Source organism: Anoplopoma fimbria, chromosome 15, assembly GCF_027596085.1.
Source record: "Anoplopoma fimbria isolate UVic2021 breed Golden Eagle Sablefish chromosome 15, Afim_UVic_2022, whole genome shotgun sequence".
Classification (NCBI taxonomy): domain Eukaryota; kingdom Metazoa; phylum Chordata; class Actinopteri; order Perciformes; family Anoplopomatidae; genus Anoplopoma; species Anoplopoma fimbria.
In genome coordinates, this window is record NC_072463.1 from 14,506,625 (window position 1) to 14,523,526 (window position 16,902).

A 16,902-nucleotide genomic window follows, 5' to 3' on the forward strand; every position below is an offset into this window, starting at 1 on the left:
ACCCTCCTTTTGTTCACAACTCCATTCTGTTGAAAGAGTGCTATGTGACAGTGAAGTTGAGGCTTTTCTTTTCTTATGGCTTTTTCAGTAACCTTTTATCAATTAATTTCTTGTTTAAAAAAAAAACAAAAAAAACACAGTTTCCTCTTTTTGTCTGGATATAGAAACATCGTGGATATTGCTGAATCAATCTTAACCTTCAAAATGCCATCTCAAAGCACTCTACATTCCTAAATTTGCATATTTTATCTTTTCTATTATAGGATGACTGTTGTGGAATACAAATGAGTCTGAGTGAGTTTGAATGCAAACTGCTTCTACTCAACATGTCAATGAAAGCTGAATCCGCTCATTTTCAAACAAGTCAGTGTTTAACGTCTGGTTTTTTTTTCCACTTTAAAAGGACAGTTGCAGGTTTTATCTATCGGACAGCGGCATGAGTGGGCGGCGTTGATATTTAGGTTGAATGATGATGACGTGTGTCACTTTATTTTTGATGCTTTCGCTTGACTATTTGGCAATCCTGTCAGTGTTTTCTGCTGTACGGCGACGACGAGCTGCCATGACGCTCAGTGACTTAAGACAAATGCATTTCTGTGGGCCAAATCCATGAGCGAGTTAAATACTGGCCTATGAAAACTATTTTGCTTCGTCTCCAGTGTGTTAAATGCATTAATTCTGTGTCGCCCCCCCCCCTCACAGCTCAACTCCATTGTTTGATGTAAAAAGAAAACCTGAACTGCACCTGTAAATGTTGTAATTATAAAGTATTGTACTATGGCTCTGGTTAAAGCTGTAAATTGCCCTTCAGAAGACATTTGCCAAAATTAATAAATTACTATATAATAACCTCTTTGCATTCGTCTGACTACTGAACTCTTTGGGATTGGGGCCAAGTTAATTAGATTAATTGAAATAGGACATTATAATTCAGTGATTACATTTTAAAAAACACCCATCAAACATCCCGTAACTGCTAACATTAGTCAAGTTCATCTTAAAATTGTAACATAATAGCATGGAAATACGGCTGTAAAATGCAAGATCAAATCTTTATATGCCACGTCTCTATTACTTTAGGACTTGTACTTTGACGGCGGTAGTGTTGAAAGTTATTGGCAGCACAAATGATTGTTGACACAAAGTGGTAAAAGCTGGCACTAACAGATTCGAGAGGTAAGGCTCATTAAAACAATGATTCTTTTGTGCACCAATTTAACTAGAGGTATCATGAAGCCAATGTTATATTATACCTCGTGGTTTAACAGATCAGTAAAGTTTCAGTTTATCATCGAGGTCCATCTGCCTCCACACAAAACCCCATTTAAGCTCAGCAGACAAATACTTTAAGAGGACACAAAAGCCTGAGTCTCCCTGACATCCTCAAATTGCCTCATTCACACCATTACGTTTCTAAAGTATATTATTTGGCAAATCCCTCTTGTGCCAAAATAACCCATTTTGTTAGGCTATATTTGAGTAACGAATGAGATAATGTGACTTGACTAATCAGGATGATTGTAGTCCTCCTGATTTTACACTCTAATTTAGAGATGACCAACACCATTTGTTCACTGAAGCCTATATTTTTGTTCTCTTTACATAATAAGGGACCTAACATGTCTTCCTGTCCCCTGATGTTACAGTGGTGTTTTTAAATGTATTCTCCTTTTAGCTAGCTGTATGTGGCAGATTAAATTATTTTTGAGATGCCAATGTTAGCTACCCTGCCGTGCTCCACTGCAAATTTGATGTATTATAGCCATAGTTTTTCTTTTTAATATTATGTGTTTTACTACCCTTGACTCTTCCCCTTACAGAAATGAGGTAAGAAATAGCAATCTGTAATAGAAACGAGAGTATGGCATAGTAAAAACCTAACAGACAGAACAAACATGATAAAAAAAAATGTATTTAAAAATTACTGTTGTGATCGATTTCTTTGAGAGAGAAAAAGAAAGCTGCAAAATGGGGGAACAAAAGGGTGAGATGAGGACAAGTCTCTATAGACATCCATGAGAAAATGTAACAGCGCTTATAAAGATGCCAGACTGGTTTTCACAGACATTCAGTCTGACTACAGATGGGCGAATGATACCGAAGCATGTTTCACTACTGTGAGGAGCAATGTTGGAATTTAGTTAGATGCATGAGGAATGCCATGGCTGTGTTCAAAATCACATGCCAACAGACAATTCATATACCACGTAAAATTAAGTATTCAGTGCATTTACATTTTATAGTATGTTGATTTCGGGTACAGAAGAAATGCCCGGAAGCATACAACATTAGCAATAATTTCTGAATATGAGACGTGAGCTTACTGCACACACTCAACTGCCCCACATTGCATTGCGTCTGGGATTTCCAACACAGTCCATGTGACTGATGACGTCCTTTTTGGTCTTCAAATTAGCGTACTGTTTAATGTTACAACTGTCAAAAACTAATTTTAATTAAATGAACTGGCTAAAATATGCTATTCCTTTTTATCCGGAAGCAAGAGAATACAGTCAGTTAAAATATGATCAGTTAGCCTCTTATTTATTCTTTAAACTCAAATTTGCGATTATTATGAGCAGCAGGGGTTTCAAACTAACCTGAAGCACATTTCAACCAAAATGTATATCTAAAACTAAGAAAAAAGGTTGAGAAATACAAATAGATTTAACAGTCGTCAACAGCAGGAAACGTTGAGAGAGACGTACATGAACAAAGGTCTCCCTGCTGGGATGGAACAGGGGTATTACTGTCATGTGATGCCTTAACCATCAGACTGCCGGGGCACATCTTTATAAGAGGTGGACAATCTTTTTTTGTGGAGTTTAATGCAACGGCTTCCATTCTAATCTGCAGGAGGAAAGCTACTGCTCTCCAAAATGAATGTCTCAAGTTGCACTAAAAACAGACTAGAACGATTGGAGTTAAAAAAATTTCACCATAGGAGAGAACGATCTGGCCAGTGGCCCCCTGGCAATTTGAGTTTCAGACCCCTGGATTAGAGGCTGTAAGCATCCAAACATGTAGTGTTTGTGTAGATTTGAGCATTTCCGTTACAGGCACTACATGCATGTTTGGGATCTTGCTAATAAGTGGGAGAAGCTTTGAACTGAGCTTTAGTAATGAAATCATTTTAAATCAATATTTAGTGTCAATCCATTACAGCTCACTTTGGTAAAGTAGTTGTGTAATAAGGAGGATTATGTACAGTGAGCTGGTCATTATTGCACATAAGCCCTGACAGGGTGAATGGAGACCCCAGCAGGATTATCCCGGCATTGTAAACATGTCTACATGCAGAGGCTTGTGCAGCTGCCAGTATGGATTTGCTAGCGATAGCAAACTGTATTCCTTGGGTGCCGGCTGTGCCAGTGCTGCTCTCAATCATGTTAAAAAGCAGACTGGAGTCTTTCTACATGGTCTCAGATCATTTATATCCCATCAGGGATCGGAAGTACAAAGTGCTGATGGTGCAACTAAGCACTTCCCAAACTGCGATGCAGTATGTTTCAGCTTTTGCCTTCAGATCATTTAATACTTCTGATAACAAACCATTTTTAATAAAAGATATAGGGGTTTGGGAGTCAAACAGCAAAATGTTGAGTCACAGGGAAGCCGATCCATTATTCCAAAAACATGGCCTTTGTCCTGCTATGATTTCACCATGCAGTGATGCTAAATTCAGAAGCTCATCCACTGGAGCTCCCTGCAAGCTGCTTTCAGTGTCTCAATTAACATATGCAAATCACATAGATAAGCACTCACACTACTAGCAATAAAAGTTAAATAGCTGTATGCTACCAAGTCTTCAGCTTCCATCTTTAACTTAACAACAGATAACCTAAAACACAAGAGACAATTGTTGAATCAAAACTTAATGAGCTCAAGATAGTTTTTTTTAATCTTTTGGCAACAACTGGCTCCCTAACCCTGATGGGGGAACCAATCACTTACCAACACGACTACAGCGGACTTTGAAGTGCTGACCCTCAATACCAAACATGACCATCCACTCATTCCACATACGTTAAATACAAGGGTAAGACAGCTGCAGTAAACAAGAAAAATCCAAGAACTTAACTAGAGACCATCTTGTGACGTGATCACGCAAGACGCGACACCAAATTGGGCCCCTTTCTACCCCTCTTGCTCCCACCACACCCAACTTCCAACTCTGCCTTCATTATGATCTAAAACCACACACCTGTAAAGTTTCTTGAGGGCATATTGCACGATTGTGATGCTATCGCTGTGACAAAATCTGTCCTCAGACATAAAAACACCTGGCAAAGAACTCAAAGCTGTGTCTGTGGTAGTTCCTTCTACAGCAGGAGTCTCCACAAACACGTTTTGCCATGACGACCAAATGACACACAGATTAACAAGGTGAAAACAATACCAGCCACAAGTTGTCATAGTTCGTAATAAAAAAAACATACACTGATGCTAGAATAGATAAAAATCTATGAGAGAAAATGTACTGGAAAAATAGTCAATAGTCTATAAATAAGCAAAAAGAAAACTCTTTGTTTGTTTCCATCTCAATAACATCCCTATGGGATCTTCAACTGCTTAAAGTATTTATTAAAGTACTGTAGGGATAAAATAGTTCTTAGAACTATCTAATCGACAACATGGTGATCTAAACCTCTCCCAGATTGACAGTAGCTGGTACTCGCATGGCACATGGGAGGGGTCAAACAATGACCCCTTCAGCATCACTGCAGGAATGAGAGTTGATCCACTGTTCCATAAGCACAAAGGGATCAGCAGTGCCCTCCCTGCTCAGCAGCAGGCATGCTGGTTGGGTTCAGGTGCAAGGTCGGCAGTTCTCCTCCACTGCTGTGATCAAACTGGGCATGTTCTACTTTCACATCACATGGGAGGGATCCCATGTTGACAACTTGCGAGCGTTCATGTCAAGACGGTTGTATGATTAGAGTTGGGCATATGAAGATTATCATAGTGTGTTGATGATGTAACACTATATGCAATAAATTAGGTTTACATTACATTGAACAACAGTCTTTGGCTAATGGATGGCATCCATAGCCAAAGTCAGGCACTTCCATATTCGAGCTTTCAGAAAAATTTCCCAAACGAAATTTTGATTTGGATGTTGACGTACCCAACACTATTTTATCGTATGACATGATACGACATTAACGTACAAATAGCCCTGCCTCCGCCCTGCCCCTTGCTTGAATCTCTTCAGGGCCACATGCAATACCTTCTCCCTGGCAGTCTTTATATTAGGTCTATTTATTCCAGAGTTCCACTTTTGACCAACCAAAGTTGAACAAATTGTAAGAGTCAAAGTGCGAACAAACATCACTAAGTAAGTTCATTCTGGAGAATGCTCTACAACGGTCCCCACTCTGTCCATAAGCTATTTCATCAGCTGTAAACGGTACGCTCAACTTTACAATCTGCTTCAAATAAGACAGGACGATTATAATTTACAAGTAGGAAAAAAGTATGAGTGATCTAGAAGAATAAAGAGTGAGTTAATGTAAATGTGGTCATCTATCTTGTTGTTTTACTGATAGGGTGTGCTAAAATAAAAAATAAAAGGCATTTGAATTATAACGCATAATTTCCTAAAGGCAGCTCCTGGTTCTTAGTGTGTGGTCATCGTTATGGTATTTAGATTAGGGATGTACTGATCAGCAACATTATGAATGGTGCTGCTTCAACTTTGTTACTTTTTCATGTCTGATATTACTGCTGGATTGGTTTCTTTATTTTAATATTTTTTGGTGTTGCTTTGATGTTTGGTGTTCCATTTAGTTCTCACCTCTGAATAAATCTCTGCTTTGGACAAACGCTGCTTCACTGGATCCTTTCCCTCGGTTAGCTTTCTCCTGTTTGGGCTAAAAAAAATGAGTAACAATAAGCATAGAAAACAATTTAAAAGCAACCTTTCAAAACATCCATTTATTCCACAATCATGGCATAATAGAGTATGTCAGCCACACTCAACCCTGAATTTGTGCGCCCAGGCTGGCGGTAAGCAAACAAAGCCACTCCAGCAGCAGCCTTTTTTCTTTTTTTTTTTCTTAAAGCTTTGGCTGGGATGAGGCCCAGTGGAATCAGATGGTAAGTGAACAGACATGTAACCATTTCAGAGTGCTTGTGCTATTTCATTGTCATTCCCTGAAGGCAACACTCCTCTGCACTTTATGAACAGTCCAAGGAAGTCAAGAAAACCTGTTTTTCATTAGTGCAGCAACACTCGATCAAGGCACGGAGCAAAAGAAGAAATAGAGAATCGTGGTGATAAGAGGTCAAATTAGAATAGAATCTTTTATTTGCCGTTTTTACAAATTATGTTATTTTCCACAACACTTCACTTCAGACCAATTCCCTTTCTCACACACTCATACTTCAAATATACATCTCAGGGATTTTATGGAAAACAAATCTATTACCCACAAGACCACAGTGCCAAAAGGCTTTCATACCCATCAGTAGAATTTGAAATCACCCACGCTGTAATACAATTGGGATTGCAGATACACCAAAGTAAGTGAAGTTTATCTAAAGATGAGATTTGAAATGTGGAACGCTAACAAATGCCTCAGAAATGATCACGGAGATGGACTGAAAGCAGATGAGAAGCTATTTTTTTTTTTAAGAAGGAAGTGTTGGATTTGGAAAGACTGCACTTTTGAAAACGCGCACTCATTTCATCTGTTAGCTCTGTGACAGATATTTCAGACAACCTTGGGCTCTGACCACCGCTGCTTTTCAATCAAACCGGGGCCTGACAGGACAGATCAATGAGAGAAGTCCATTGGAGATTCTGCGCCTCTTGTTGTGGCCGACACGCCTTAATTGGATGCTACCCGAGTGTTTTGCTGAATAGTGGGTCCGTTTTCCACATGCACAATCGATGGCCTGCTCTCTGCTGAGTTGCCCAGACGGCTCTAATCAAATAACAATCTAGACCCTTGAATCTTCTGGATGACTGCATATTTCCTGTGTCAAGCTGCTTTAATTAAGCGTCAAGAATACAATTACCCCTGCTCTGATATGTGGTCTTCAACAAATGCAATGACACCATACTGTACTGAAAAAAAAAGGGAGGTCTGATGCTCAGTCAGAAGAGGTTTAAATCCTCATTCCCGAAACAGGTCGGGTTTATTATGACGCATTTAAATCAGGTAACTTTCAATGTGATATCTAAGACACTCTGTACCTAAATGACTTCACTGCACCAACTAAGTTAGTGGTCTGGTGCTAGAGAATCATAGCCAAAGGAGAAATTGCTGCCCATGGGAGATTTATCTGCAAAGGGTGAGTCTTGTATAGTCAGACTTGTCTTCTTTAGTGCTGTGTCAGCGTAAGAAGATTGTGGCTCCAAACATTATTGTTCTGGTAAAGGGTTTCTGCTGAACATTGCTCTGGCTTGTTTGTATTTTCTTAAAACCAATCCCAAATGTCTTGGGCGGGGCTAAGAACGGGATGCAGCAGACGGTGCCCCTTGCAAAGCAGATAGCTGACTGGGAGGAGTATGCCGGCTGAAACAGGCAGCCAATGGCAGGCTTACACTTCCAGTCTACATCCAGTGAGTCAGAGTCCTTAAGGTTTCATTCGTCTGTGGCAGAGACTGATGTACGTAGACGGAAACAACTTCTCTTGACATCGTTGCATTTAGATCGAGGTTGACGGAGGTCTCGGCTTCATTAAATCCTGTTTAATTCACGCTGATTCATAAAGTGAAAATACCGTTTCGACTCAATTTCAATTAACTGAGAGCCGTATGGCGACCCTGGAAGAATCAATCCATTCCTCGTTTCAAAGTGCTGCTAATTAATACACACATGCACACGCAGACGCGCACAATCACATGCACACATTTGGTTTGGGCGAGGCTACATTACCACCTAAATTATCTGATAAAAATCTCTATTGGATGTGATAAAAATTAGCTTTGGGTATTAGAAACAGTTTTTCAAGTGCGCACATCCATACCATCCAGTTTATCATATTCTGATCTATCATACTGATTGATATTGTTTCTTAGTGCAATCAGATTAAAGTAGTGCAGTGTCTTATATCTAAAGACCTTTTTCCACCTGTATGCTGCCAAGACAAGTTTTAATAAGATTTTAAAGTTTATTCTATAAAGTGCTTTCTTTGCCTCCGACATTTTTCCAAACAATAAATCTAGTAGTTTAAATTTGAACTATTAATAGGTGGATTTATTACTGTAACTCATGACAACTCTAATAGAGTACAGAGTACTTACTATATGAATGAGAAATAATACGCAATGCAAATAAGAATGATAAGTTTGAACTTAAAGAATTGAACACAGACAGAAGGTCAAAACATCTCAAATGTCCCTCCCACATTCTTACAGTCCTTAGCTGTTTTCATTCACCAAGCGAGAACCGTTGATGCCCCGGTAGGTGACCCGGCTGGGACGGACCAGCACACCGTGGCCCGGTCGGCAGCTGAAGTAACGGCGGCCGCCCACGGAGCCATCGTTCTTGCCCTTGGGGCTTCGGAGCTCCAGGCCCAGCCAAAGGCCCGAGGCGAAGTCCGCTGTGCCCAGGTAACGGATGAATGCCATGTCATTTGTGCTGCTGAGCAGGACCTGCATGCCCACGTGGAGGCAGACCTGTCCGTCAGAGCCGGGCGTGGGACTGGACCCTGTTGCGCTCCCTTGAACACCACCGATACCGCCGCTGAGGGTGCTCCATCGCCGACGGTGAGGGTTGGAGCGACTTCTTTTTTGTTTTGTTTTTGTTTGAGATGAATTGTGGAAGCACAGAAAAAAAGAAATACAGCAAGAAAGATTTATGAGTAAAGGTATGCAGTGTGAGAGGATATCTCAGAAGTAAGTAGGAGATTGATGCAAGCTTGATGTTTGAGAAATTGATCTTCAAATCCCTGTTTTCTTTCATTCTTATCAGTCATGCATGGGCCATTTAAAAAAAGGGAACCTTTGCTGACTAATACCACTGCTTCTTATCGGTATTGATTCTGCCACTGCTTAGGATGGAGCTGAAAAGCTTGGGGAGGGTGGAATGTGAGGGCTGTGCAGAAGAGAGAGAGAGAAAACAGAGCCACACCTGGAAACAGGACTTCTTCTGCTCGGCTCCTTGGGGGTGGCAATGGCCGACGATGTGCTGAAACTGCGACGGATTGTCCCTGCACGGCAATCACAAGGGTCAAGTACTCCCACACAGTCTTGCATAAGAATGTACAAGCACTCACAGCATAAAAAATGCAATAAGGCTTTTTTTTTTTTTAAATACATCCCAGTCAAAGCTTGCAAGGAAGGCGTAACCCTCACCGCTGAAAGGATGACTGAGGCGCGAGGAGGAGAGCTCTGAAAGGCAATCAACAGATCCATGGATCCTGTGAGTAGAAAGGAAGAAACAAACATGAGCGTGGCAGAGTCCTGTGTCTCTATGGCCCTGTCTGCACCGGCATTAACATGCATCACAAGAGGAAAGTGTAAACGACCTTCAAGACGGCTTGTGAGCCGATCACTCAAACCACCTGTCAAGGTGGTCTGGGACGTTTGTGACCAAATATATTTTGTGGTGTAAACGTTAACGCATCCTGACAAGGACATAAGAGGAAAAATATGTCATCAAGGCCACATCTCTACATTTGTTCCTCCCCCCCCATCTCCAGTTGGTTCTCAAATCCAGTAAGGTGGCTTTGTTAACAAAGGCTGAAATTTTTCAAAAGCCAAGAGACTTATCAAGATAGGTCAAACAAATCTTGGCGATTTGTTGCCTGGAGCGCACCAGGAGTAGACCCAGTTTGTTTTGTCCCGATTTCTTTTTCTTTTAATGTCATGTAGACTAGACACTAAAAGGTCTTTGCAAACGGAGATGATATAGCCTAACACTAGGATGGGTTAAACACTACTGGGCTGTGCTCTGTGTGTGACAATAAAAGTTGATTTATATGTAAATGCCAGGTAAAAACAGGGTCATGAACATTAATTTAACTTAATTTAAGTTATCGAAAACCTACGGTGCAAAACCTCCAGGGACACTGACTCAGGCTACATCCACACCAATACATTTCTGTCCATACTAACACGTCTGAAAACGAATATCACATGACTACTCTTGTGCGCTGGTGTTTACCAGTGGTAGATTGGTTGCTCAGTTACAAAAAAATACAACAGAGCATAATTGTCCCCTAAATAATAAAAAGGTCTTGCTTTACACTTAAGATCTTCTAAAATCTTCCTCTACATACTCAAACGGGAAAAAATCCTGGGAAGTTTTACAAGGCTGCAGGACCTGCACCACCCAAACTCCCACCTACCCACCCACCTGTTCTCTCACTCGTAGCTCTGCCCGGTGGCTTGAAGTCCCTCTCGCACTGGAGAGCATTTATTATTTTGTTTGTTTACGGTTTCTTTGTGACCTTCCGTTTTTTAAGGGGTTTAAAACTCTGGAGTAGTGTGGACGCTAATTGCAAAGTAGCAGAAGATATGCATCCGATGATGGCCCCCTCTTTGACAACAGTAACAAGGAAGAAAATACCATTTAAGCTGCTTGCACACAAGTGCCTGTCCCGCTTATTGATTTGTTCTTTAGCCGCTATGTGACTATAATAATGTTAGAGTTCTGAAAGCCAATAAGGTGGAGACTGCCAATGTCGAGGAATGAGCAAAAGAGGCAAAACGATGTTTCTTTGTTTTCTAGGGTGGATGGAGACCAAAATAAGTGTGTGTGTGTGTGTGGGGGGGCATAAGAAAAGCCGTTTGTTTCCCTAATGGGTTGTGATAGCTGCTGACAGAAGAAAAAAAGAGAAGGAGAAACAAGTTGCTGGACGGAGATAATGTGAGATTCTCCATTAGACGGAGGGATACGATGTACTCAGTTGCGCTCGCTTTGTGCCCCGGGGTTAATTAGGAAAAAAACAATGGGTTAAAGGAAAAGAAGGGAAAGCAATGAAGACATGGAGGAAACAAGGAAATCCCCCCCCGACTGGTGCGTCTGCATTGAGATGAAGAACATGCAGGAAAGGAAGGTGAAGAGACTAAGTATACTTAGGAATAAAAGGTGAATGTGTCAATTTAACCAGCAGTCCCTCAAACCTGAACAACCAAGGTTTTTCCTTTAAAAGAAACACAATAAAGATGTTAGATGTCTTCTGCTTTTTAAACTGTAATGGCTTTCATTCAGTTCTGGCACACATTATGCACTCCAGGGATTGTGCTGTTTACGTGCAATCCAATAAAAAAAGGTCAACATGTTTTATCCACTTGAGGAAAATGTGGAGCAAACACAAAACAATGCCTGACGGCGAATAACTTAATGGCTTGTGAATATTCATGTCAGACATCGGTTTCCATATCCCCAGGATTAAATGATCTCCAGAAATAGCCACCTTCATACATCTGTTGAGTCATCACTGTCTGTGTGGTGTGCAAGCCCGATCAGATGAACAGAAATATTCAGGCCTTAAGTTGAATTTGCCTTTGTTCATGCACTATTTGAAGAGGTCAAAAACTGTGCCATGTGGACCGCCATGTGGTAAAAAAAATATATATTTTTTGAGGTTTAGCAGTCTGAGGCAGGCAGACATCCAAATCTAAGTACATCATTTGGCAAAACATAAAAACATCCTTTCATCTGAATCCTGAATGAAAGACAAGGCAAATTTGGCACCAAAGAAACAACTCCTACTTTAAAAGGCACACCGAGTAGGATTATATAGGAAAAAACAATGTATAGACTCAAATCTAAACTTTGTCTTCCCTATGAAAGATGTACAGACGGGTGACCAATTGAAAGGAATCATGAACACTGATGGGAGATTTCGGAGCGATGACTTATCCAAAAACACCAATTCAGAGAAGAGCTTTTACAGTGTTCATCACTCCAGTAGATTTCTATACCAAACAGTGTTGAAGCTGTTATGCTAAGCCCATAGGGACAGTTTACGTTGGCTTTTCCTTCAATGTGTCACCCATCTGTATTTCAGACACAACCGGTGAGTCCAGCTGACATTAGCTAATGGTGGCCTAAATCTCTACAACAGTGTGATAAATAGGAAAAGAAAGAAGGCAAAGTGCCAGCAGTAAATTTACTCCCCTGTCTAACATTTCTATAGCAGGGCTCCAATATTGCCCGCAGCAGAATTCTATTTATTTATTTCTTTGTACATATGCACACACGCTGAAGCAGAAAGCGATCATGAAAAACTGAAAAATCCCCTTTTAAGATCTGCAATTTATAATATCATTAAGTCCAGCTAATCTCTCCTAATTATCTTTTAATTTCTGTGGGATTTACTAGCAAAATGGCGACTGATTTGTAATCTCAAGCAAACCTCTGCTTGGATCAAGAAATGAGAAAACTTTTCTTTTTATTCACCGGTGTTTCTCAAGTTGAATTTCAATGTTTGAGCAGCACTTGACAAGAGAAAATTTTCTTCACAAATCCAGAAATATTTTTAACATCCCTCAAACCATCACACTTTTCTAAAACTCCAAAGTCAAAGCTGTGACATTATTTATCCACATGCGTTATTATTACAGACAGCTGCATTCGAAAACACACAAGGGAAATGTGTATAATAAGTATAAGTTCTCTGGCTTCTTGGTTTACTGTAATTATATGTTTGGCTAGGAAATACTAGCTTGAATGCATGATCAGAGCAGATTGCACCCATCAGGGAGTCTTATAAGAGGCTGATTAGACACCTCATGAGACGCGTATTTTAGCTGAGAGGGTCTGGTCTTTATCTGAACTCTCCAAACAGATGTGGCAAACGGCAAACACTGCTTCACTATCACTTTCTCACATAGAAGGTTATTAATCAAAATTTTAGAAGGCTGGAACTTAAGTTGCACTCGATTGACCAAAGATAAAGAAGCTCAGTTACAATCCATTAAGACTAGTTCTAGTTACATGCAAGTAAATACCCTTGAAAATGAAACTGAACATTTAAAAAATGAGATGCCGTCAGTAAAAAATGTGTCTCTACTAAAACTAAAGTGTTAATAAAACATAGTCTGATAGTTACATAGCGATGAATGACTACATTACACTGTGTCAAGGAGAATCTTCTTAAACTACTCATTGCAAGTATACTAGATCATTCATTTATTAAGTTCCATATTTCAGTGACTCGTGAACAAAGCACTCCAAAAGCTTTTGAAGCAACAAGAGAAAGACAAACTGTCACTAAACCAATGACTTTAAAGTGAACCAACAATACATGTCAAACTGATCCCGTATGCCATATTACTTTGTCTTGAAATAGAAATGTGACAGAAGAGAAATTAAAAAACAAAATGATGATAAGAGAAATTGAGAATTCACCTTGGCAGAAAGCCAAAGACAACACGCTCCACAAAGCACAATACTAGTGACAGTATTTTAACCAGGTGAGACATTATTTCTATCTTTAGATCAGATCTGTGGATGAACTGAGGCCTTACACTAACTAACGACTCTGTGATTCTGCTTGTGGAAAATATAACTAAGACATAATCTGATGCGGAATTGTGAGGAGGAAACGTTTAGATCTTTTATACTCTGCAGGTTTCTCCTCGCTGCAAACCCTCATTATTCCTCATTATCATAAATGTTTTACCAATGTGTCTAACATAATGTTTGCAGATGACACCACCTTGGTTCTTTCACACTCTGAAGCAGCATGAGCAGATAAACCAGAAATTACTTTTAATCAATGACTTAAAATTCAGAGCAAACAAATGGTTTCTTAATATTTCAGAATCAAACTTTGTTAGTTTCTATGGCAAAAATATATTTTATAAAAAGCAATCAAAGATCTCCCTTGAGAATAACGCCTCAAATTTCATCACTTTTTTCATCAAGTCTTTTCTTGTTGACAGTAAAGAGAAGACAAAGAAACTTCTGCTGAATACTGCCTCACATTGTGAAAAGCAGTCAGATGTTCAGGTAAAAGTTCCCTCCTGATCTGTGCTTTATGTATAATATCTTACATTGTAGTCATATCAATTAAAAAAAAATATATTCTATGTAGTTAAAATGCAAATGCATGCAACATGTTCAGGTGTTCTCTTACATATTCCATACCCTGTTCTGAAGATATGATCTCTTTAAAGCTCTAAACTATACAAATCATAATCATACATTCATGATCCATAATGCATATTTAAAAAGGTGGGGATCATGGCGTCTGGCTCTTAGCTTGTTGCCACATTAAAGTGAGGAGTCACGTTGTGAAAAAGTCCCCAGGCTACAAGTTTGAAACCTCTGACTCCATTTACTCCCAAGTACAGAGGAGGACTGTTCGCCACACAGAGGGCCAAATCAAATGTGTCAACGAGAGCACAAATGACACTGTCAAAGGAGCTCATTAGTGTCAGATGTATTGATGAGGGCAATGAAACACAACCTCAGGGTTCTAAGGGCATATTGTCAAATTCCCTTAAAATCTGCTCTGGACTAAAATATATTTTTTGCCTCTGTGGCCGACCACTGGCAAAAACCAAAAGGGACCTTCATGCATTAGTGGATATACAAGTTAATGAAGGGCCTGCACTCACCTTTGAACACGAGACGGAGGAGCAAAGACTCCGTGTTTAGGTGGGCAATGGAAATACCTCACTCCTCCCACTGATCCATCATTCTTTCCACTTGGCTTGTCCAGTTCAATCCCCAACCAGAGCCCTGCACAGACAGAGCGACAGACCGGGAATCAAACAAACTGCCATAGGGACCATTGAAGGATTGTCACATTTCAAATGGCCTAAGAGGAGAGATCCACCATAAAAAAATGTAATAATAATAAAGCCATGAGTGAAAAAAGTAGTGCTTAAGTAATTCAATGTTAGAAACTATAAAATTCTGATGTGTTAAAAAAGGGACAGTTCACCCCCCAAAAATCGAAAATACTTAATTTTCACCAGTCAAAATACAGTTTAACAATCTATATTGTGTTGGTGTGAGTTGCTGAGTGTTGGAGATATTGGTCGTAGAGATTTCTGCCTTCTCTCCAATATAATGGAACTGGACGGCACTTGGCTTGTGGTGCTAAAAAGGTGCCAAAAACTACGATTGAAAAACTCAACAGCAATGTCTCTTTACAGAAATCCTGACCCAGTGAATCAGGATTAATCACAGACCTTGTTGTGAGCAGTTTAATGCAGGAACTATTTACTACACAACAACATACATGCACCAACCAAATCACAGCGCAGAAGGAAGCTGACTCTACTCATGGAGGAGAAGCTTGTGACAGTGCGAGATGTAAACATTAATGGCGTCCTCCTCGGCTGAGCTGTAAGGTTCGCTCAGCTAGCAGTATAGAGTATAGATCATAGACTGTATGGTTTGAATAAAAGCTTCCTTCTGCGCGGTGATATGGTTGCAGGGTGTAGTTCGAAAGAAAGAAAATAGTTCCTCCATGAAACTGTATTCTCTTGAGTAACCAGGACATGGTTTCTGTAAAGACACTTGGCTGTTGAGTTTTTTTAAATGTTTTATTTTGGCACTTTGAGCACAACAGGCCAAGTGCCATCTAGTTCCATTATATCTGGGACAAGGTAGACATCTCTACGTTATATAGCACCAACACTCACACCAAAACACTCTACATTTGTAAAAGGCAATACTGTGAAGGGAAAACATACCCATTTTCCTTTTTTTGGGGTGAACATAGCAAGGTGAAATATGTTTGCTGCACACAGAAGAGAAATCAGCTGTTGAATAAAAATATACCTTCCAAAAGGGCGGTTAATCTTTAGATGCGTGTCCCACATAAGGATAAAGACAAAATGTTATACAAAAAAAAAACGAGAGGCGCTGCTTTTGTTATAATAAAGCAGTCCTCAACGCAGTGAGGCTGAGATAACAGGGCGTTGCTAGCACGGATTTCAGAGTATCAAAGGAAACTCAATACTGAAATCCCCTCAAACATGATCCTCCTACCTTAGTTCTTATTCATAAATGAATGATGCCTGGTAAAAACTACTGCCTAAATGTTAATGAGTTCAGTGAGCTTTTTCCTAGAAGCAGCTTTCTCAGTATCAAAGTTTTCCAAGTTTCTTCTGTCCAACTCAAAGTTTGCCACAGCATTGACTTCTGACTGAGTTTGTAATGCAGCTCATGGATGCTGAAAAAGAGGAGCTTAATAGAGCTAACATACATATATTTTCTCCCCATACATACAAACATTCTACAACAATGATACTGCACAGAGGTTTTAACAATTGTGCAAGCCATTTTGACTTTATTTGCCACAAAAGAATAAGTATTGAAATCACAAGTTTTTCTTTGAGCATCAAGCTGAGGCTACCAAGGCCAGTTCAACATTTGGAGACAGAACTGCCAATCTTTGATCCTGCCAATTCCTTCATTTGTGTTATGTCTTTGGAAAGAACTTCAGAAATGAAAAACCCAAAATTGAATATAAACTTTGTTCAAAAAGAATAATCTCTCTTTTATTAGGTGTTTAAGTTAATAGTCAGCCGTAATACCTTTCTTTAACGGATTCCTTAGAAATACATAAAAAATAAAATACCTAATTTATTCTTAACAATATAATGACAACATGGTAAGTTGTGCAATCACCATAATTTACTTGGCCAAAAACCACAAGGGTTATTGTTACCAGTTGCTTCCCAATTTAAAATTCAAGGATGCATTTGGGGAAACATTTAAGAAAACTTCAATAATTTGAATTCCTATATGTATTCCGGTCTTTTATCATTGGTAACCTCTGTATAGCGCAGTGCAGAGCGGTGGCCATAAGCTACCCAGTGGGGAACACACACGCACGAATATGTACACGCAGCCCTGCTAACAAAGCTAACATTACCAAAGCACACAGAGATATATAGACATTATCCCACTGTAGCTTTACACAGCAAACAGTTGCTTGCTGCTGTATTATTGTTTTCGTATTGAGAACCTTTAACAG

General features: G+C 39.7%; 1 protein-coding gene across 1 annotated transcript in view; it reads right to left on the minus strand.

Annotated features, from left to right (window-relative positions):
- Nucleotides 1-5,947: 5,947 nt before the first annotated feature.
- The window catches only part of LOC129103156 (CAP-Gly domain-containing linker protein 4-like), a 35,985-nt gene continuing 25,030 nt past the window's right edge, over nt 5,948-16,902 (minus strand). The window contains exons 12-15 of the mRNA XM_054613460.1: nt 14,528-14,651; nt 9,308-9,372; nt 9,084-9,162; nt 5,948-8,738 (exon numbers count right to left, since the gene is read on the minus strand). Of these exons, the coding sequence (XP_054469435.1) occupies nt 8,372-8,738; nt 9,084-9,162; nt 9,308-9,372; nt 14,528-14,651 (635 nt within the window). The 3' untranslated portion in view covers nt 5,948-8,371. The remainder of the gene's footprint in view (nt 8,739-9,083; nt 9,163-9,307; nt 9,373-14,527; nt 14,652-16,902) is intronic.